This window comes from Aulonocara stuartgranti (assembly GCF_965226115.1).
Source record: "Aulonocara stuartgranti genome assembly, chromosome: 9".
Classification (NCBI taxonomy): Eukaryota; Metazoa; Chordata; class Actinopteri; order Cichliformes; family Cichlidae; genus Aulonocara; species Aulonocara stuartgranti.
The window spans coordinates 11,026,859-11,048,809 of NC_138960.1; the positions used below are offsets into that span (position 1 = coordinate 11,026,859).

General features: G+C 42.1%; 1 protein-coding gene across 2 annotated transcripts in view; it reads left to right on the forward strand.

Annotated features, from left to right (window-relative positions):
• Positions 1-21,951, forward strand: part of mmp16a (matrix metallopeptidase 16a (membrane-inserted)) — a 75,092-nt gene that overhangs the window by 23,268 nt on the left and 29,873 nt on the right. For both annotated transcript variants that reach the window (XM_082547001.1, XM_082547002.1), the window contains one exon: positions 6,298-6,602. In XM_082547001.1, coding sequence (XP_082403127.1) covers positions 6,298-6,602 — 305 coding nt within the window. The remainder of the gene's footprint in view (positions 1-6,297; positions 6,603-21,951) is intronic.

A 21,951-nucleotide genomic window follows, 5' to 3' on the forward strand; every position in this document is an offset into this window, starting at 1 on the left:
GTTTTTCTTTTAGAAAAGCCTACAGAAAAAAAGGGGACATTTTCTTTGGATTAACCAAAATCTGTGTAATAATTACAGGACAGTCTGGGCAATGAGCTGCCAGATCCTTCTTACACATTCATTTCTTGCAGTTAAAGCCCAAAGAGTCACGCTGACAGATGTCTTACCCCTACTCTAGCAGCTTCTTTATCATGTGCAAAAACTGTTTCTTGTATTGAGACAGGCTGTATGTGGCCAACCAGGTAAAATCACTTTGACATCCCTGATTTCACTTCCTCATTTCCACTGAAAGAAGCACAATATTTGAACTTGCGTAATGGACGCGAACCTACAAAAGCAAAGGTCAAGTAAAGTTCCACGTCACTCAGAGCCTTAAACATCACATTAACAGCAGCACAGGCCGTGTCCATCAAACCTCTCACTGCCGGAGCCGTCTCGCTCCTGACAGAACATGTAGCACAAATGCAAAAAGAGTGTACGCGCACTGGTGACCTCACCGATTTCATAATTCACCAGCGCCTTTTCTGACATCCCGCTACATGAGTAATAATGTATAGGACAGCTTTCTGTGGTTATATAATTTTTCTCTGCTAAGATGTAGTGAGTAGCCCAGATTCTGTAATATTTCATGTGTGTTATACTGTTGCTTGCCTCAGCTTCGTGTTTTATGGACAATCCTCAAGTGCTGTTCTTGTTTTTTCAGTTATTATTCTAGATTTTTAAAAATGTTTTGCATAAGCGGTAATTCCTGCTAAATATAATGTATGGCTCAGTGGCCTCGAATAACCTTTTCTTTTTTTGAGATTGAGTTGAAATTGAGCGCGTGGTTCATTTGCAGCACCACTGATAAGAAACCAAACCAATGAGGTGGATCGATGCAGAGTGGAGGAGGAGAAGGGTGGAAATGAGGAGAGAACAGGAGAAGCAGATTCAGAGAGAAAGACATGAGCTGAGAGGAGGAGGAGGAAACCCTGGTGGAAGGCAGAGGGTACTCTCTGACAGATTAGGGTTATGTAAATGAATGGGAGCATTTTGAGTGTGTGTATTTGTGTGTGCATATATATTTATATATGTGTGTGTGTGTGTGTGTGTGTGTGTGTGTGTGTGTGTGTGTGTGTGTGATGTGTACATAGATGTGGCCTCTAGTCAGTTGTCAGATGTGCCTGCAGCTGCTCCTTTTATGTCAGATTGCAATGGAGGTAGTTGGAGAATGCAATCGTCTAACGACTCTTTTAATCTGCTTAAATGTTCTTTATGTAGTGTTAGAACGGGTCACCTCATTTAAATCTGATTCAAGTATCAAAATCTTGTCAGTAATTTAAGAAATGCTGCTATGCATTCGTGTCAGAATAAGAAGCAACATCTTTCCTTCTCAGTTTGAAGAAAAAACGTTTTCAAGTATAACTGAGGTTCACCGATGGACGGTGGTAAACATAAAATTGTGCTAACTGCAAGGGAACTTGTAAGGTTAGGTGCTGAAAGCTATGAGTCACAGTGACGGTAACGGTTATCCAAAGCACCTTATGCCCATAAATTATTAGGATGCTGACTTTTAGGAATATTGTACCTCAGTCATAAAACATGTTCTCAGAGTTCTCAAGAGTCGCAGATCTTTAAAATTCAAATCAAAGTTGAAGTAAACACAAAAATTAGCCAGTAGACTTAAACTGTTTTTATGTTTCGTATGACGATGGTAAAGAAAGTAAAAGCATACATGAAAATGTGATTAGCATTAGCTAGCTAGAACACTTCTGAGTGTTTGATACAGAGGTTTTGTCTATATATATAAAATGCTGGAATAAACATTTCCCCACTTATAAAACATAATATAACATAATATGTTATAACCTCGAATCTTTTTGCGAATCTTTACCATTCTTCTCTGCACGCCTTCCAGAGCTTTGTCAAGTTGGGCCAGTATTCGCACAGTATTTATACTTCCTGAAATATTTGATAGGTTCAAGCCAGAGCTGTGACTTGGCCACTTTATGTTTATGTTAACCGTTGGCCCAAAGATATTATGCAGTGCCATCTGACTGTGGTAATGCCTGGAAGTGTAAAAGCTGAATATGAAATTGGGTCATCTAACAGCTGTCAAAGGCTGCACATGTGCCGTCATTGTTAATTACCCAATGATTTGTTGAGTAAAAAGAAATGTAAAATTAGACTGACTAACAAGGAAGTTAGTAAGAACATCCCTAGTCACTAAGCCCCTTAGTCAATGTCTTGACTGTGTGTTGAGGGTCATTGCCTTGATGGAAGAACTTTCTGCTCAGTCTAAGATCATGAGTGCTCAGGTGACATGACATAATGAATTTTAAAAACACACACCCAACAACATGATGCTGCCACCGCCGTACTGCACTGCACGGATGGTACTGTGCAGAGGATGAGCGCTGGCTTAATTCATCATATATAATATCAAACTTAAAACTGCATCTAAACCATTCAATCCCAGATCAGGTGCTCTTGTTGCACACAGTCACTGGACTCCCAGGTGTCTTTTGCGAAAGGAACAGGCGCTACCTCAAAACAAACACTATCTCTACAGACACTACAGTTAAACTGTAGCAATCTAACTAAAAAGTGGATATCTTGTTCTTGTTTCTCCCCGAAGAACCTCTGCCTTTCTGTTACAGGCTTCAAGCATTTAAAATAGTCCTGAAAAAAATAACACTGACATTTGGAAAGTATAACAAATGCATGCAAGCCCCAGGTGTGTGCTGGTCTCGGTGTAGCCACATACAGTACTTTCTGTGGGGAGGCACTAATTAGCTTTGGCATCCCTACTGTTTTCCCTGCATGCAGGTACTATTACAGCACATGAGTTGCATTCGGAGTCATTATCACCTCGCAGTATGGAGTTTAATATGTGGTGTGGCCTCAGAGCAGGCAGGGATTATTTCCATTTGTTATTGTGCAGCTTCGCCCTGCATGTGTTACCCTCTTTATCTGGCTTGTCCTTAAAATAGGACACACATACAGAGGGTTGGGTCACAGGCTCGTATGAAAACCATCTTTTTTTTATTCCTTGAGTGGCCTCAGTTGTTGATAAGGCCTTTCAGAGAGAACAGGACAAGGGCATGTATTCACACAGAACCCTGGTGGTGCTACAGTGTTTATGTGTTACTTTTAATAACAGGGAAGACGTTTGTACCTTTGTGACTCTCTCTGGGTCAGCTGATATTGATTCAAAAGACGGACTGTTTCCCTGTCTTTATCACGTTTGTACTTCAGTCTGCTTTACATAAGCCCTTTAAAAGACAAAGTGGCTATTCATGATGCCACTTTAAGTGGTCTCAATTTGGTAGGAATAGTTAGCTAATGCCACTTCTAGATGATGTTCAAGATTATCTCTGGAATTTAAGGCTTTGTCAGCTCCCAGGTTAAGATAACAGCATTTAGTACCTGCACTTTAAACTGTAGAACAGTTCAAAATTTACACAGTTTTAAGCTCAACTTAATATTAGTATATACTCAATACTTGAAATGTGCAATTCACTTGTATTTTTATTTTTTATTCCTATTTATTCTATTTATCCCCTTTGTATATTTTATTTATATTTGTCTCTGTATTTATATATGTGTGTGTGTGTGTGTGTGTGTGTGTGTGTGTGTGTGTGTGTGTGTGTATATATATATATATAACAGTTCTGTAACTGTAACTTCGGTCGTTGCTGTGCTTTTTTTGGAAGTCGAATTTCCCAGAGGAACCCACCCGAGGGATTAATAAAGTTCTATCTTATCTTATCTTATCTTATCTTATCTTATCTTATATCAGCTTCAAAGACATTATTGTATATCTTTGAAGCTCATATCATTAAGAAATGGGGGGGGAAAGAAATCCAGCAGAGGCCTGAGAGATGCATCAGTGAAGCCTCATCAGGAATGGTCTCAGTGGAACGTGGCTGTCAAGAAGCCATTCTTAAAGAAGATTACACAAGAACTGCACTGAAAATCAGTCGGGTTGTGATGCTGCCTCGCTTTTCGCTTTTTAGCCAAGATATTGAGCATAGGGGGAGAAAAGTGTATCGCGTTCCACAGTCAACTTTTTGACCAGTGTGACTGCATCGTCTGGACGCTTGTAGAGTTTTGTGGCTGTACTCGACAGTGTGAGACGCGACAGTTGATGTGAAAATAACAAACAGAATGGCGGTATTATCAGTTAAAGATATATTAGAGACTTGTATTTTGAAGAGCTACTGGGAAGCTGAAAGGAGGTTGAATGTTCTTTTTTTTCCTTTTTTAGGTGGACAAAAACACTGCTCTGGCTGCTGATTCTTCTCAGTCTCGGTTCAGTGCATGCACCAGCTGCTGTTTGCCTGACAGTGGAGGTCTAAATGTAGGCTAACAGGAAGGATGCTAGGATATCAAAAATAAGACATAGCTCTAAAAAAAAGAATTAAAAGCATCCCTGCTTCTTCGTCTTTTATCATGACGTATGTTCTGTTATTTTCTTACTTTCGCTCTGTGTGTGTGTGTGTGTGTGTGTGTGTGTGTGTGTGTGTGTGTGTGTGTGTGTGTGTGTGTGTGTGTGTGTGTGTCTGCAGGCCTCAGTTCTGAAATCATTATCAGAAAGAGAAAGTTTTACAAGACTTTTGAGAGTGCAATTAAAGCGAACACGTCTCTGGCAGAGTGGTGGTCGGCCGCCTGCGAGTCAGTCTTGAAGCGGCCGACAGAGAAAGAAAAGCAGATTGTGTTTTGCTATAAGTGATTAAGAGCAATTCAAAGGAATGTAGCAGGTGATTCAATAGCAGAGTATTTATAATTCACGACCAGCCTTTGTGCTTCCCTCTTCACCAAATGTGATTCAATAATGAATCGGAGCTTACGTGTGGTATCAATTTGCAGTGTATATAAATGTGCCTCGCAGTGGTAAAATGGTAAATGGTAAATGGCCTGCATTTGTATAGCGCTTTTCTAGTCCCTAAGGACCCCAAAGCGCTTCACACTACATTCAGTCATTCACACACACACTGGCGATGGCAGCTACATTGTAGCCACAGCTGCCCTGGGGCGCACTGACAGAGGCGAGGCTGCCGGACACTGGCGCCACCGGGCCCTCTGACCACCACCAGTAGGCAAACATGGGGTTAGTATCTTGCCCAAGGATATTTGGCATGCAGCCAGGAGGGAGCCTGGGATCGAACCACCGACCTTCTGATTAGTGGCTGACCTGCTCTGCCACCTAAGCTACAGCCACCCCATGGTAGACAAAGGCGTTCTGATAATATTTATTCCTATTATGGAAAACGACAGCGCTGACAGCCAAACACAGAAACTGTGAAGAACTCAAACAAAAACGGGAACAAAGGTGACGAGGTGATGGAGGGTACACAAATGAGACGGGGTGGATGCGAGGCGATAACAGGGAAGTTTCGAATAAACCTGAAGCAGTTGAACAAGAAAACAAAGAAACTGACGCGGAGCTGTTTTGACTCCCACTTTTTTTACGCACTTAAATTAAACATCATCGTTCCTCCCAAATCAGACGCAGCAGCAGAAGAACACACAGAGCGGCTTGTGTTTACAAGTGTCTTAAGTTGACTGATGTAAGCTACACCTATCTGTCTATCCCTGGAGACGAACCAGATTTTAATAGAGCGTGACACTGAGATATTGTCAGACTAGAATAAAGCGGAGAGAGGTTTTTCCTGATTGCCCGAACCAGACTGTGGCTCTCAGCAGGCAGTGGACTGTTGATAATCCTTAATTAGAAAATAAATTCCAGAGGCAGGAAATTGTCCCATCCTCTCCACACCTGCACCGACTCAAAGCCGGCGGGGGAGGACTCAGCTGTTTTCTCTCACAAATCGCTCCATTTAGCTCTCTGTTGGCGAGCAGGACGAGCGTGAAATGGCAGCGTGCAGGGAAAAGCGGTGATAGTTGGGTTTTTTCCTCTTCTTGTTTGGCGTAGTGAGATCACATAGATTGACATGCAGCGATGTTCGCCTCTTTCAGCCGTTGTGCTTGAACTCACTGTCAGTTTCTGCCTTGCCATGTCTCAGATTCACAGGACTTTATTTTCGTCCCTGATTTGATTCTGTTCTTTAATTTTGTCTTTTTTCTTTTTCCTCTGAGTGGTCATCCAGCACAATAAGCCACTCTTCAGTGTGTTTATTTTACCCAGTGCTGTGAGCTCCTTATTAGACCAATTTACAGTGGATTTGCTCATCTTGACAGCTGAAAGAGAAATCCAGATTTGAGGCTTGATGATAAAAAGAAAATGATCTGGCCTGCGTGCATTTCTCCAGTCTAACTTCTTTACCCCCTGTCTTTTATCTCACATCTCTGCAGCATAAAGAACGTGACACCCAAAGTGGGTGCTGAGGAGACCCACGACGCCATTCGGCGAGCCTTCGACGTGTGGCAAAGCGTGACGCCACTGCGCTTTGAGGCTGTGCCCTACAGTGAGCTGGAGAGGAGCAAGAAAGACGTGGACATCACCATCATCTTTGCTTCAGGTTTCCACGGAGACAGCTCACCCTTCGATGGCGAGGGGGGCTTCCTGGCCCATGCCTACTTTCCAGGGCCGGGAATAGGAGGCGACACACACTTTGACTCAGACGAGCCTTGGACGCTGGGCAACCCCAACCACGATGGTAAGGATGGTAAATACACTGTTGACCTTCATGGTTTCATCAGCTTGTCGCAAAAATACAACAAAACCAGACGTCAGTCATAAAACAGTGGCTTTTATTGAGTATTTACAACAAAATAGTCCCAGCAGCTCGACCAGAAGCCAAACTGCTGACCTTACGCATAATAAGCTCCTGCTGCTAATTCGTTTTCTGCAGAGACATGGCAGCCAATAAGGTTTAAAACGAGTTTAATTCACACACAGAATGTCCATAAAACACAAACTCGTCACACTGTTAATTAGTCCTTGGCTGTGCGTTCATTTTTAGTTAACGTTAAACAATGTGTAATGCTCAGAAGTTGCTATCGATTTCAGGTAACCTGCAATGACGTTAAACACACATCCTTACTGTGGAGTATTCTGCCCTTTTTTTTTCACTCGCCTGTTTTATTTCACCAAAAGTGGACAGAAATGATCGACACAGGATATCGTGATCCCTGAGGTGCGACACAGGATTTCCCGCGGCCTCGCATCCAAAACAGTAAAACAGGAAATTGTTTTCCAACCTGTCAATGTGGCTTTACAGATATAGTTACAGGTTTAATACTTTTATCACATTTACTACATATTTACTGTGGTAATTGTAAAGGTAAAAGTGTATTTTATGTTCAGTACGTCTGCACGGAGCCATGCGTCGTGATGCTGTTGGTTTTGCGGGGTCAGGTCACTACTCATTCCTTGCTCTGCTGTGATTTACAACTGTGATTTGCTGAGGCTTGTTGCTTCATCTCGCTTTCTCAAAGCAAATACCACCCTCATTGAACAACAGTAATCATATCCCCTCTCACTCTGCGCCGATCTCAAGCCCGTGCCCTTGCTGAGTACCTGCCCTTGGAGCCTTGCAGCCCGCCTTTAGCGGGGTCTGCATGCCATGTGTTCTGCATGGTGCAGTCTGAGCAGGCGCGTTGCCGTCCAAGTCGTTGTGCTGATATGCAACAGGTCTCCACTTGTGTTTTTTGTGTATTAGTGGCAGACAGTCCTAGGTGAAACTCTGAACTCTGTGCACCCTTAAGCGAGAGTCAATGAAGAGCGAGAGAGGGTGGAAAGAAAGGTCTGCAAAGATGATCCAATCACAATAAGATTTGTCCGAGTTTGCAAAAGATGGACGTACCTCTGCTTGAATCCCTCATTAAATTCTAGGAGCTGATCCGCCCTGCTGTCAGCGAGTCATGAGCCAAAAAACAATAGCAGTGGTAACCGATGCAGCGCCAAGGATGAGGGACACAGGGACACTTAAGAATGAGGGACACAGATGAAAAAGAAATATAGATACATAAAAACAGATGAGATTCCTAGCGGGAAGGCAGCGGAGATAACAGCAAGCAAAAGAGAGGATAACAGAGAGAAACACAGTGTCATTAGACAAATATTGGAAGTTCAAGCGCTCATAAGAGAGACAGAAGGAGAGGGAAAGACTGAATGAGCAGCGTAGTGAGGAGTAAAGAAAACATTTGAAGAGGAAAGGCAAGAGAGGGAGACGAGTGGGAGCTGGTGAACACTACTTTGGAAATCAGAGTAAGTAACTTGCTGTTGAAGACAGAATTTTAAGTTGGAGCGGAGGGGCATTGGCAGGTTCAGACAGAACAGAGTGAACAGCTTTTCTTTAAGCTTTGATCGATCAGTGTGACTCTCTATTTAGGATAACGATAACCTCTAGTAACCGTCGACAATGCTGGTTGTTCATTCTGCTCCACTCTTTGACATGATACATATGTATTAACACGCACATGAGCACACGCGAAGGTAAAGACCCGCACGTTACCCACGCACTCACGCGCACGCTGACAAGCAGCTGTCACTGAAGGCCACGATTCTAGCAGACACGTTCTGTTCCTCCCCTCAGTGCAGTATTAATACAGCCCTGCTGTGGCCCACACTTCTGTGAAAACATCCCATAATGCAGGCACTTCTATTACGCTCTCTCCAGCTTTTTTTTTTCTTTTTCAAATGGGAGTGTTTACTGGCTGAGTCCTGACTGCTCGCCGTGGCGGGGGCTGCCCTTATTCCTGTATGACGGCTGGCGTTACATTTAGATGAGTTTTGAAGAAGCACACAGCTCAAAGCTTTTTTCTTTCTTATCCTGAAATGTAACAATCCCTATGCCAAAAACTATTGCAAATATCAGGCTCTGTATCGCTCTGCCAGATTGTTTTTCTCGTCTTGGCACGGTCGCGAGGCTTTGAGCCATAGTGTAGCTTTTGGCAGACGAACACTTAAAAACTGTAAGATAATAGTACCGCAAGCAATAACGCTACAACTTCAGTACTAATAATTAAACATAGTCCTGTTTCATTGCACCGCGTACTGTTGCAGCCAGTGCAGCTGTGATCAGATTAATGTATCATGACACAATCTCTGCAGTATTGCTTCAGTTAGTGGTGTTTTTATTTCATCTCGTAAACACATAAAGTCTGAACTCTTTTGTTCTGGCCATTTATTTGCTCAGCTTCCCAGAGATGAAAACAAAAAAAAAAGAAAAAGTAAAAGAGAGCATGTACTGTATTTTAAGGCATTTACAGTTACTCCCGTGTTTTTGCATCCTTATACAGTAGATGGATGGTAATGGATTATAAAGTGTCACGTAAGTGCAAGGTCCTTGCTGTCAAATAAAGGCAAAGAAATGATAAAATGTGTTTGTGCTAACAGCTCAATGAGACTGAAAGCTCCTCAGATGCCAGAAAAACTGCACAGAGGTTCTAATAATGGAGACTAGAGAGACGAGGCTCTGTGGAGAGTTGTCATAATCTTGCTTTTACATGGATTTTATTGGCCAGTGCAGTACATTTCTGAGCTTTCTGCACTGGCACTGCTGCTGTGTCGATATTCCTCCTCAAACAATAGGCAGACAGGTGGTCTTACGCTGAAGTGATGCTTCCTAGATTATGACTAATGTGTAAAATGGAAACGATGCAATGCATTTACAAAGAAATATCTCCAGAAGCATTTTTTTTTCATGTCATGTCATCGTAAGTCAGCCTGTTGGCTGACTTACGATTTAAGATGCGAAACTCAGCTCGCTTTTGTTTATCTGGAATCGGCGGCAGTAAAATCACGCACGCAGATGTTCATTTTAATCTAGATGTTGTGGCGGCGGGGATGGATAATTCCATATATTTCCAGTGCATGCTATTTCAAGGATTTGTAATCCATCTCTGATTCATCCCACACTTTGTAAGAACAGCTGGGAATGATGTAATGTTTGCTCAGACCAGCACATGATTTTTAGCTTTTCAGTTCCTTTTTTCATCCTATTTTCTTTCTTTCAGTCTCCTCTCCCTCCTTCTTTGTTGTGTTTCAAAGTTACAATCCCACACAGGCACACAGCAGAGATGAGCTGCTGTCTGGTAAGCTGTCATACCTAATCCTCCCCCTGCACTGTTGTCGAGAGAAAAGAAAAATATCAGTCATCAGGGCGACTGTTGCCAGCGTCACACCGTCAGTGTTATTGTTGTTGTTTTGGACAATGGTGTCACAGATGCACGCTGAAGGATTAATCCCTGTTTGCGCTGAGACAAACACTTGCATACATGTGTGTTTAAGTACTCACATGTACAGTTCCACTCACACTCCAGCACAGGTGTTGATGGAAAAGTTTCATTCAGTGTGATTTTTAGCACATGTTGGAGAGTGATTTATTCAAGACTAGACACTGATTGGTTGCTGTCTGACAACCACTGGTTGCTAGGAAAAATTGGTATTCCCTACCCAGTAGGCGCGTGTTTGCTGGAGGTCACTTTCTGTTGCTACTGAGGTATGTGGTGCAACACCGAAAACCTCCTTGTGATTGCTTTGGTCTCAAGCACACTTGCCAACTTTTTGCTAAGTGGTAGAGAAACTGCAAAAAATGTGATGCAAACTGGAAACAGAGACCATTTGCTTTCAATGTAAAAGCTGTGCCTTTGAGGGATGTTGGTTAAATCATTAAGACACAACTTTAAAGGCGAACAACTGCATCCCTACCGCTCCGTGGTTATAGCAAGGGTTAGAGTTATCAGTCATAGCATATACATTTTATGTGCCGACTTGTCACTAAGTCTTTGTAAAGTATTTTGTGTTTGGACATTGGTTGTTGTTTTTGTGATCAAGAAATGTGTTCAAGTTTAGCTAGCGTTAGGCTACCATGACCAAGAGTTCTTACAATAATCTGATGATCAAATTTGTGTTATAAGTACTACACCATAAATGCTTTGGTCTATATATTAGTATATGGTCTATATGGTAGAGTGCCATAACAACAGTTCAGTGTAATCTTTGAGGGAGTCTTGATATACAGTAGCTAACATGCAGCTGTTATGTGTGTTTGATTTTGGTACATTTATCACAAAGGAGAGAAGGTGGCGACTCTAAATTAAAACACACTAGAAAAGCTACAACCACGGCAGTTGCGCTGCTTAAGAAAGGAGGAGCCAAACGGTGGAAATTACTGATGCAGTTACACGGTGGCAAAATGAGGGCTTTAAGCAGCTGGATAAAGAGCTCTAGACAACATACAACATCCCTGATTTGCTTACATTTATTAATGTTTCTGCCTGAAAGCTGCAATCCCTGCTAAATATTGTATTTTATTTTTCTACATCATCATAAATGTCAGTACCACAAATTTCCTTTGATGCTGGATCACCCATTCCTGCTTTATAGTATTAGCATGGCCGCAACATTTTTATAGTGTTATGTTTGTAACTTCACGCTGACCTGTGTCGACTGATGAAAGAGTTCTTGCAAGACTTAAATGAATTTGTTTCCCTTTTTAATTTTTCATCCTTATAAAGGTGCTATGTCACAACACATGAATTGTTAGCATACAGATATTTGGAAATTAGACTGTGTTTGCTTGTAGCGGGATTCATGTCATTGATTCAACTCTGGAGAAGTTACTCTCATCCGGCCGGTGTTATCGCTTTTTTGCTTCACCCTAAACCCTCTCCTCTTCCTTGCAGCGAGCAGACTCAGACACAGATCATATCGCACCTTTACGTGCAGGGTGTCGTGCCTTAAAAGAGCGCGTGAAGGTTGTTTGACACGGCGCTTTGGTGAGATCGCTTTCCTAGAAGCCTGTGTTTAAAGGGCGTGTCTGCCTCTTGTGCTGCTTTCAAACAAACATTGCTTGATTTCTTTAAACAACTCTGGTTAAAACACCTTAACAATCACCTCTAACAGGGACAAACGGTAAATTGGACATATGCAGCCTGATGATTTGTGTATGATTTGATTAGTGTATCCATCCTGGAGTGCGGCTAGCAATGCTGTTATGTAATTTTACCTTAAAGTGGGATACTTGGTGTTGTTACTATCTCTGCTCTGCTTTGCAAAAACCCCGTGGCCAAAAACAGAGAGAAGTGCTCCTGGAGTTCCTGCAGCTGCTGTACACTCCCCAAATGCCTGGCTTAAGAGCCCGATGGATGGATGAATGGCTGTAAGAGATCGATAGATGCAGGGATAGATGGAGGCATAAGAGAACGGGCTAAAGATGTCATAGGGTACAATCGAAAGGAGAGCGGAGGGTGGATGTGAAAATTATGCCGGGAGGATAAGAGGATTGCGTGAGACATCATGGAAAAATAAATAAATTTAAAAAAGGGGGGGGGGGGGGAGTGCTGGAGGGCAAAGAGGAGAAGATTGGAGGGATTTGGTATGAACACATGATAAGGAGTAAAGAACTAGAACTGGAGATGGAGATGATTAGATTGTCTCTTCAGCAGATCTCAACATGCCGTGACCACATTTGCAAAAGTTGTTTTATTTACTTATTTATTTATTTTTTGACAGTTTTTCCATTTGTGCACCAGGAAAAAAGAAAGATGAGGCAAATAAGCATCAACACTCATCTGTGCTTTATCACGAGGTCATCGTCGTGGGCTGAGGCCGCTGTGTTTTCCTTTGTGGAAAAACCAAAAGCGATTGATGCAGGAACAGATAAGATGTATTCCATTTAGACTTTAAGTCGCAGAGAGGCTGACTGGATTTGAGGGGAAAAAACCAACAAAAAAAACCAGCCTGGCACTAAAGAAACATTTCATCACCTTCACTGCATACCATGACTGTACACAAACACCCAGTTTCACCCGAGGGTGACTTATAAGGCCTGGTATGTCTTCAAGGACCTCCAGCCTTCGCTAATATCAGGGGAAACTATGTAACAACACAGCATGAAGGCTAGACCTACACACAGGAAATGAGAGATTCCAGCGCATTATTATGTTCTTCACCCTTACCCCCCAAAAATGAACCGGAGGTTAGAAAAACACACCCTGGCCAAGGAAAAATACACCAAGAATTTACATTTCCAGGTAGGAGGATTAGAAAATTTGGGGTGTTAGTGGGGCACTTGATAACCGAGTGAAGGTTGGTTGATGGAGTGGACGTCGGGATCGACACATTTGATTGATGGTCTTGGAAGAAAGCTCAGATCCCCGATGACATTCGCCAAAACAGTTTATCATCGACGTCTGGTCCTTGTTATCCAGTGGTGCATTCAAAGCAGATGCCATTTTGGGTTTTTTTTATTTGTTGTTGTTGTTGTTTTTACCAGCTGACGATGAAAGGCGATAGATTTTTAGGCGTCTCCACGGCAGGCAGAGCTGGCATTGTTATGTGCAGCAGCCCCTGTTGAGTCAGGGTACCGTAACGAATGAGAAAACAGAAGAATACACACACACACATAGAAAAAAAAAAGAGATGTTAGAGCAGGTAGAGTACAAGAGAGAGAAAAGGAAGAGTAGTTGAGGAACTGAAGAACATATGGTGTCCTTGCAGGTTTATTTTTAGGCTACTCCTACTGGGTGATGAGGAGGAAGCGGTGCGCTCTGTCTTTTCCACCCCGTTTCTCTTGTTCTCCTGTTCCTCGCTTTCATTCTTGCACTGGCTCTGTCCATTAGGTTCAGTGGGTTTGGCTGGCGTAGCACTTGATGTGTTTCCAAAGCACTGTTATAAAGCTGTTAAAATAGTAATGGCTACAATACAAATCAATCCAACAACAAAAATAAAAAGCAGTTATGATTCAGATATATGGGTGATTGCGTATCCCGAAGCCAGAACCCGAGGAACCCAGTTTATTTGCTTGATTGACTCGCTGATATTTCCTTCTGGCTGTGGCGGCAGAAACATGCTTAATGGGCAGCACTTGCCGGGATTGAAGAGTCATTTTGCCTCGTTGTCCAGACATTAAAATGACAATATATATTTTTCCAAATGGGGAAGTTCTCTGCATGTTGTTTGGACAACGTTTTGGGAAGGTTGGCCTGTCTGCTGTCAGCTACGGTCTTTCAGTCTGTACACTCCTATGGTCTTATTTTAGATTTCTTATCGGGTTTTTATTTATTTATTCTTTTTAAGTCTCCTGCAGCATGTTTGGATTTGTCATTCCACTCCAGCAAGTGATGTATTTCTATTTTTCTTCCCTCGTAATTTGGTCTAATTTCCAAAGTGGCGTCTCCTCTGTGTTTTGTGGCTGGCTCAGGTTTGTGATGTCAGGAGCTGGCTCGGGGATTCCTTTGCCTGTTTACTTCAGAGCAGGAAAGGGCGTAAAGTCATTCATTTGATAAATAACTTTGTTAGTTAAAAGTGACATGTAGTGGCTTTCTTCCCTAAAAGCGAAGTGTGAGTTTGACACTCGAAAAAATATTTAAGTCCGAAATGCTGACTTTATGTCCTTAAAACATGCAATAATTTCCAGAATATTTCAGCAAAAATTCCAAAAAACTATTTGAGAATGGAGTGTTTATTGAACCTTTTGTCAAAAAAGAAACAAAATGAAATAGTAATTTGCACATATGAGTTTTAATTTGGTATGTGTGGTAAAGTATTGTGCAGATTATTCAGATTGTTTTAGAGGAGGGTGAAAAATTATGCCGTAGAAGTCTCAGAAAGTCACAAAAACACAAACACTACCGTATCCCATATGATACATTTGGTCTTATAGGGTCAAGGTTTTAACTTTTTTTCCATGTAATTTTGTCATATAAATACAATCTAAAAAATTACAGCCGTCAGATTAAGGAATCTGATCAAATGAAATGTACATAATTGGTTTACATTCATTTTACACCGAGCATCTTTTCCATAATTATTGATAAATCAAAAAGTTGATTGACCAAATACCCAACACTTAAAATGCTAGGCCTAAAGCAAGTAAACCAGTTCTGACCAACTAATTGATTGAATATCAAATCACTTGACCAATCATTACCACTTAGTGCTGTAGGCCCCACCCCCCAAGGTTGCTTAACTCTGGTTCCTGATGGATCTTCTGCGGAGGCGGGGTAAGCCTGCACAGATTTCCAGCATTTTCTCAGCTGTTTTATTTCTTCTAAATCTGAAATGAAATGAGGTATGATCTGAAACCTGTTCTTCATTTTCTCTCCCTTGAGCAGCTGCTTTTTTTTTTTAAAGGGTCAAATTATTTACCTGGATCTTATTTTACCTCCCGTTCCTGGTTCCAGGCCAAACTCACCGGGTTCCTCCAGAGGTTCCTCGTCCTCCAGAGACGAAACATTGATTAAGCCTTTGGATGCTTTGATTTGTGTCCCACTGACTTCACCGGATAGACTAGAGGCTCGTTGCTGACTAAAACACGGAGCACTGTACGCCGAAGCAAAGGACAGTGGCTTTCACAGTCCATTTCCAGCATGAATCAGAGTCTGTTCTCGTTGGGCTCTGGTGCTCTGCAGTGCATTGTTCAAGTAAACGAGTAAATTAATTGGCAGCATACTCCTGTACTGGAACCAGACGCAGCTCTGAAAGTCTCAGGAAAAAAAAAGTGTTGTTTCCTCAGGATCGCTAATAATGTGAAATACTGTGAAAGCCATTAACTCGCAAGTGCAATTTGAATTAGCGTTGAAGCCCTAATGGTGTAAAATGACCATTTTAGCCTTTCTCAGCAATATTTAGTTAAATGAAAATTCATCAGTTTATTTTTTTCCTTCTGTATTGTTTTGTTTTGTTAATAGGGGCTGTTTCTTTTTAATTACACAACTTATGTCTGATATTTACAGGATAGTCCAGAAAAGTTCTTTCAAGGTTGTCCCACTCACAAAACTGCACTTCATCATCTGCCAGTTTCTATAAAGAATTGTAATCTTTCCTGTGCCCTTCAGTCTCTGTCTTTGTCCTATCTCCCCTGCTCTCCTGCTGCCGCTCTCTATTTCCCAGATGGAGAAAATAAATGGGGAGATTCAGATGTGGGTTCTTTTTTTCTTACCCGAGGAATAGATCTTTATCTTTTTACTGGAAACACGTGTACTCGTGAATCTCGAGGACATCAAACAGGGCTGTTTGGGCAGGTGGTAGGAACTGTATCGATGGCTGGGTTGCTAGGTTTGTGGGAGGACACATGCTGTAAAACAGAAGAACAGAAATGTCCACACACATATACAAACCCAGTGCAGTGGTGCTACATATGAGGCAGTTTGTCTCTTGCATCGTGGACGGAATGATTTGACAGTATGGTTTGAAACGGTTGCCTGGGAGCACGATGAATAATATATAACCGAATACATGCATATACACAACACTGTGCGAGGCATATCTGTGAAATGTGATGTAATACATACAGATGAGTATGTTAAAAGAAAAAAGTAAGAGGTTAATGGGGTTTTATGCCCCCGGCTTTGGCTCTCAGGCAACAATAAAGCTGGAAGGAAGTTGGCACTGGGTGAATGTGGCACACAGGAGCTAATAATGCAGCGAAATCTCAAGTTAATTGTCTTGTTTTACAAAAGCGTGTCACTTATATAAGCGGAGTTAAGTGCAGAAAATAACGTTTGCAAATTAAAGCATTTGTCTTCATTTTGTCCAGCCCACTTCTGAATTTAAAGTCAGGCCACCGGAGACATCAATATGACAGAAAGGACTGGGATCCTGTATCTGTTTTAGTCTGACAGATTAATGTACAGCAAGTAATTAAAGAATGCCATGAAAGCTGCACTGCACTGTTACAACCATGGGCTGTAATACAGGCGTTAGATTATGTAGCCACCTCGTCTCTGGATCTTCTTTTTACTAGTTCTTGAATTTGCCAGGTGCAGTATCTTTAGCACACCGAATATTATGTATCTGTTTGAAGAGGAAAAAAAAGCATTCAGTTTTTCCACTTTTTCCCAAAGAAAATGAAATAGAAAGACAAAGACAGCAGAGAGATCACCATGTGTTCCTGCCCACTATGGCTGCCACTAGAAATAGACGGCTGCCTACTGACAGCAGGATAAACTTCTACGTGGGTGGCTGTGCTCTCTTCTGCCCCCACACATGAATACGCTCACGCACACACTTAACACTCTCAGAGGCAAACAAATCGCACACCTCGGGAGGCTCGCCCTCCCACAAGTCAGTCAGATGCTGTCATAACCTCATACCCATAATCCTCGGTAAACAAAAAGTGTAAACAAACCTGGCCGGGGTGCGTTTTGTTCTGAAGACACTCTTGAAACAGTACCTCTTGCGTCTGCTCTGATGTGCTGTGCACATTTTCTTTGTATTTTAAGGATGGGAGTAGCCGTGTCGCCATCAGGGTTTCTCAGGGGAGGTTTTTTTGTAATGTGTGGGTATGTTTTAGGATGGCTCGTGCATCAGTGCATCTCAGGCTTTGTTACCAAACTTTTGAAGAAGGTAAAATGCTGCAGCAGGTGAACTGAAAGTGCTGAAGTGTTAGGCCTGACTGAGTTGGAAGGGAGGTGCCAAGCTGAAGTGTAAGGCATTAAATAAATGATGGGGATTTCAGTGTTTGCCACAGAGTTAGTCCTTGTTTGTGGTAATAGTCAGCTGGGTGTACCTTTGCTTTCACAATTGAATTAATCATTTATTATAAACTACATGACAACTTCCTCTCCAGCCAGTTCCTGGTCCTGTGGACGGGCTCCACCGTCTTGACGTGCAACTGTTGATTTAAGACCTTGTTCTGGTCTGCAGCCTCGGTGAGCTCAGCGCTGTGGCACCGGCTCTCCATCTGCCTCAGGTTCTGGATGGAGTGGCCCTCAGCTCGCAGCAGACCTCCAGAGCGGAGCAAGGACTAGTCTCCAGCTGCAGTCCAAGATGGTGGTGCTGGAGTCTGTCCAGCTGCTGGACGACAGATACAAAACAGTTAGATGACACTGAGGACCACCACAACAGCTACTTGGAAAAAAAAGTTAGAAAATGCACTCGGGCATGTGTAAAAGTGTGTAAAATAAGACAAAGAAGAGCGTCAGGTGAATATGCAGAGGGATGGCAAAAGCGACTATTGTGCCTTCTTCTTCTTTAATCAGGAATTGTGATTACCTGCAAGGCTACAAGAAGGGCATGTTTAAAACACTGTAGGCATGCTGATGCAGCCAGTATTTTTCTAGTGTTTTTTAGCTTTATTTCAAATTGCAAAGCGAGGTCTGAAACTTGTTTGCACCATTTTCATGGCTGTTTGCCGCCTGCAGTGTCTATAGGAACAGACCGCCAAAGGATGTGCAAACACACACATGCATACACCATCGCTGCACTTACCATGGCAAATGCATTATTAATGATTAATGATCACAATGAAAATACACACGCATCCCCGTCTCACTCACAGGTGCTGCACAGAGATAAACATGACACGAATAAAAGATGTTTTTCTTTGGCAGCGTTTTTGTTTTTTTTCTTCCTCCTTTCAGCTGGTTTATTTATCTTGAGTCCACTGGAACGGCCAATTTTTTGGATCCCTGGCAATGTTCCCAACACCGAATTTCAGTCTGTAGCAGTCTGTAAATAAATAATTACTCTAGTTACATATGTTGCTCACGTCAGCTGGGCTTTGTTCTCTGACACGCTTGTGAGAATTAAGGGTAATAGATTCAAAAGCACAAGTGTTGCTCAGCCAGGGTGTCTACAACCTAGAGAGAGAGGACAGACAAAGAGAAAGGCTAGACTATAGGAGTGTTTGAATAACCCAACAACACTAACACGGAGGTTAATCAGTTTCCACTGCTCTTTGCAGTGTTTTTTAAATATGAAAGCAGCTCATCTCATCATTACGAACAGTATTCAGATTGTGTTGTGGCTACTTTGGCTACTAAACAGTCTCTTTCTGTTATATAATTGAGTACTGGAAGAGTGGTGTTACATTTTATTTGTAAATTGTACCCACAAGAAACCAGCATGGGGCAAAAGTTTCAGTCTGACGCTTTGAAATCTTGTTTTCAAGTGTTTGTATTTGCAATACTTGTGAGCTGATTTGGTGAAATGCACAGAGTGGCGCACAGCGTGTTTCTGTATTGTCCTGCGAGGGTGTGTTGGAAGTATTGAGGGTGTGAATGTGAAGTGAGCAGAATGCAGCTATTGTATTTTGGCTGCATTCTTCACAATGGTCACTCTGTCAAATCAGGCGCACAGCTCTGGCTTGACAGCCAGCAGAGGTCTGCGTGCCCCAGGCCCTCTGAGCCAGGCACTGAATCACTGGGCTGAGATCCTCTGGCAGCTTGTCAGCACAGCATAGTACTCCTGGACAGCCAGTGCTCTCATTGACTCACACTCGGTTTTACTTTCTCTGCTGCCTCTGTGGACTCGCATATCTCCAGCTTGGTTCCCTGTCAGGGCTTCTCTTGTTTCCAGTGACGTACTGAGTTGGACAAACAGCATCCTGTGTCGGTATCGTGAACTTCACCCCAGCTGGAGGACAACAGCTGATTTCTGTTTTTTTTCCTCCTTTCAGACAGTAAACTGTACCTGTTCTAGTCAAGCACTTTTTAAAAGGCTAAGGTTTTTTAATAAACCTTATTAGGTTAGCATCTTTAAGGGTCTGCATGACTAGTATTTTGACACAAACGCAATTTTGTTAGTACAGCTACTTGACAATGCGATTGTATCCTCTCTCTACCTTACATGTTCATGAAGGCTGATGACACAGTACACCCTGCATCAGTACCTCATTGGGTCTCCATTGCAGTTGTTGAAAGTATATGTAGCTCTGTTTGAGTCTTTATGGATGGGAGAAATGATTAAATGGTTAAAGTCTTGTCTGATAATGTCACCTTACACATGAAACATGTAGTAACCACTACATCACATAGCTACTGATTTTATTGTAAGAAATTGATAAATAAATAGTTCTAACAATTCTTAGTTAAAGTATAAAGTCATAAACTTATGGGTTAAAATTTAATGGAGAAACATAAAAATGATGGATAAACAATTGAAATAGTCAACTAAAGGTCACGTAACAGCTAGTTGATGGAAATGCATAAATCGTTAAAACACCTAAAGGTGATGCTTAAACTGTTGAATACTAATATATAGTTAAAATTAGCAAATAATTAGCTAAGAATTAATGACTAACGAGCTGAATAAACACATAAACGCATAAACAACAGAAGTAATGAACTGCAACAGCACTGAATAAACAGTTGACACGTTTTGCTAAAATAATGCACAGACAGTTAAAATAATAATAAGCTAAAGTCATGCACAAATAGCTGAACTATTAAAATAGCTAATAATTAACTAACAGTACAGTAGTGCTTAAGGAACTGAAGTAGTTAGCTAAAAGTCATAGCTAAACACTGATGAATAGTTTGACTGTAATGTAAAAACAGTTAAAGTCAGTAGAAAAAAGCAAAGGAACCAGAAGGGATTATGCAGCCAAGAGATGGCAGCTAGGATGAGCTAACGTACGCTTAGCTTCTTTTGTTTAAAACAGTGTTTTTCTTACTTCATAATTGCGCAGGTTCAGTGTCACACTTCCTTGGTTAACTTCTTAGACCTGGACCTACAATTTAGGCTTAGACAAGGCTTTAAAAAAAACTGGTGAGGGCTGCTTTAGGTTCTGCTGAGACTTCCGTATGAAACCAAGGAACCAGTGTCCTTGCTCTTGTTTCTTGTGCTCTGTCAATCCACCAGAGACGCTCCTGAGGTGGCAATTAACATCCTTTTGCATTTACTTTACTGTGCAGTGCTGCTTCTTCGAACACCACTCTTGAAATCATAGTGTCAGCCATTCAGGGCGCTGTGGGAGCTGAACAATAGGAAACATTTGTGATCCCCTGAGACAAAGAGAGTGCTTATGCTTGCTTACACTCGGACGGCACAATAACAGCTGTGTTTTCTAAAGAAAGGGTGGGGGAGTTAGAATTTTGTTCATCTCTGCTGGGTGCCCTCTTCACTGTAATAAAACAAGTGAGAGTTGTAATTGCTTTGTTTGACACCTTTCACTAGCTTGATGTTGATGTGTAGTTAGGAGTCACAGGGGATGCTGTGTTTTTGAAAACTTGGTCCTTTGGTGGCGTTTGGGATTTGTACAGTAAAAAAGAAGCACAAGAATGTGATAACGTGAGAGCTGGGAGGGATAAAGAACAAGGTACACTTACAAGTGGGCTGACTGCTGGTCACCCAGGCTTGTAGCTTACATCAGATGTCATGTATTGAGTGAACCACGGGCACTTAGTTAAGCAGTAAGCAGGCAGGAAGGGTTATGGGCCCCTGGAGGCTTTTGCTGACAACCTGAGCTATTACTGCAATTGAACAGTGGTGACCATAGTGTGTGTTCATCTCCAACCCTACGCAGTCTCTCTGCACTCCTCGCGGTAAGTTCAGGGAGAGCAGGTAGAGGTTTCTGCGTTTTAATCAAAGCCCCTGCTTACTGCACATCCTGTGGGCAAAGATTGTAAATCTCCACTTTCATTCCAATTTCAATTTTTTTAATTTCATTTTTCTTTTCTTTCTCCTCGACCCTCATTAGCAGCAACCTTGACCCTATCCTGAGCAGTGTGGGCAACACTGCAGCTGCCGCTTGATCGTTGCCCACTTAACAGGACAAAAAACCAAAAAACCTGCTGAATCATTTAACACAAGCAGATTTTTATTACTTAAAACTCATTCATGTGCTAAATAAATACTTGTCTTTTTTTGTGCTGAAATCTTGCTCAAATACGCAAACGGCACACATCATAACGATGACTCACCGCACAATGAAAATACAGGACTCAAATCCCCCCAATCCAAAAACTGTGACCCTCTGTGGATTATCGCACAAACCCTGCACAGATTTGTAATGCATTTCATCTCCTGGCATTGTTTTCTTCAACTGCATCCTCTATTTTCTGCGTTATTATTTTGTGTTTGGGGTTGCGATTGGGCCACTGACAGTAGAGCGATGTTATAAATGCCAAGGTCAGAGGTTGGAGTCGTGTAATTCATCATTTTCGTCTTCTGTGATTGAACAAATACTGGAGCACTCTTACACGATAGTACACTGTCCCGAACCTTATCGTTTTCCTCGCCTCAGGTTTTTTCTATTTCTTTTTATCATCCTTCTCCCCCCAGTTTCCCTCATGTAGCTATCACTCCAAACGCCCTTTCTCCTTGGTTTACTT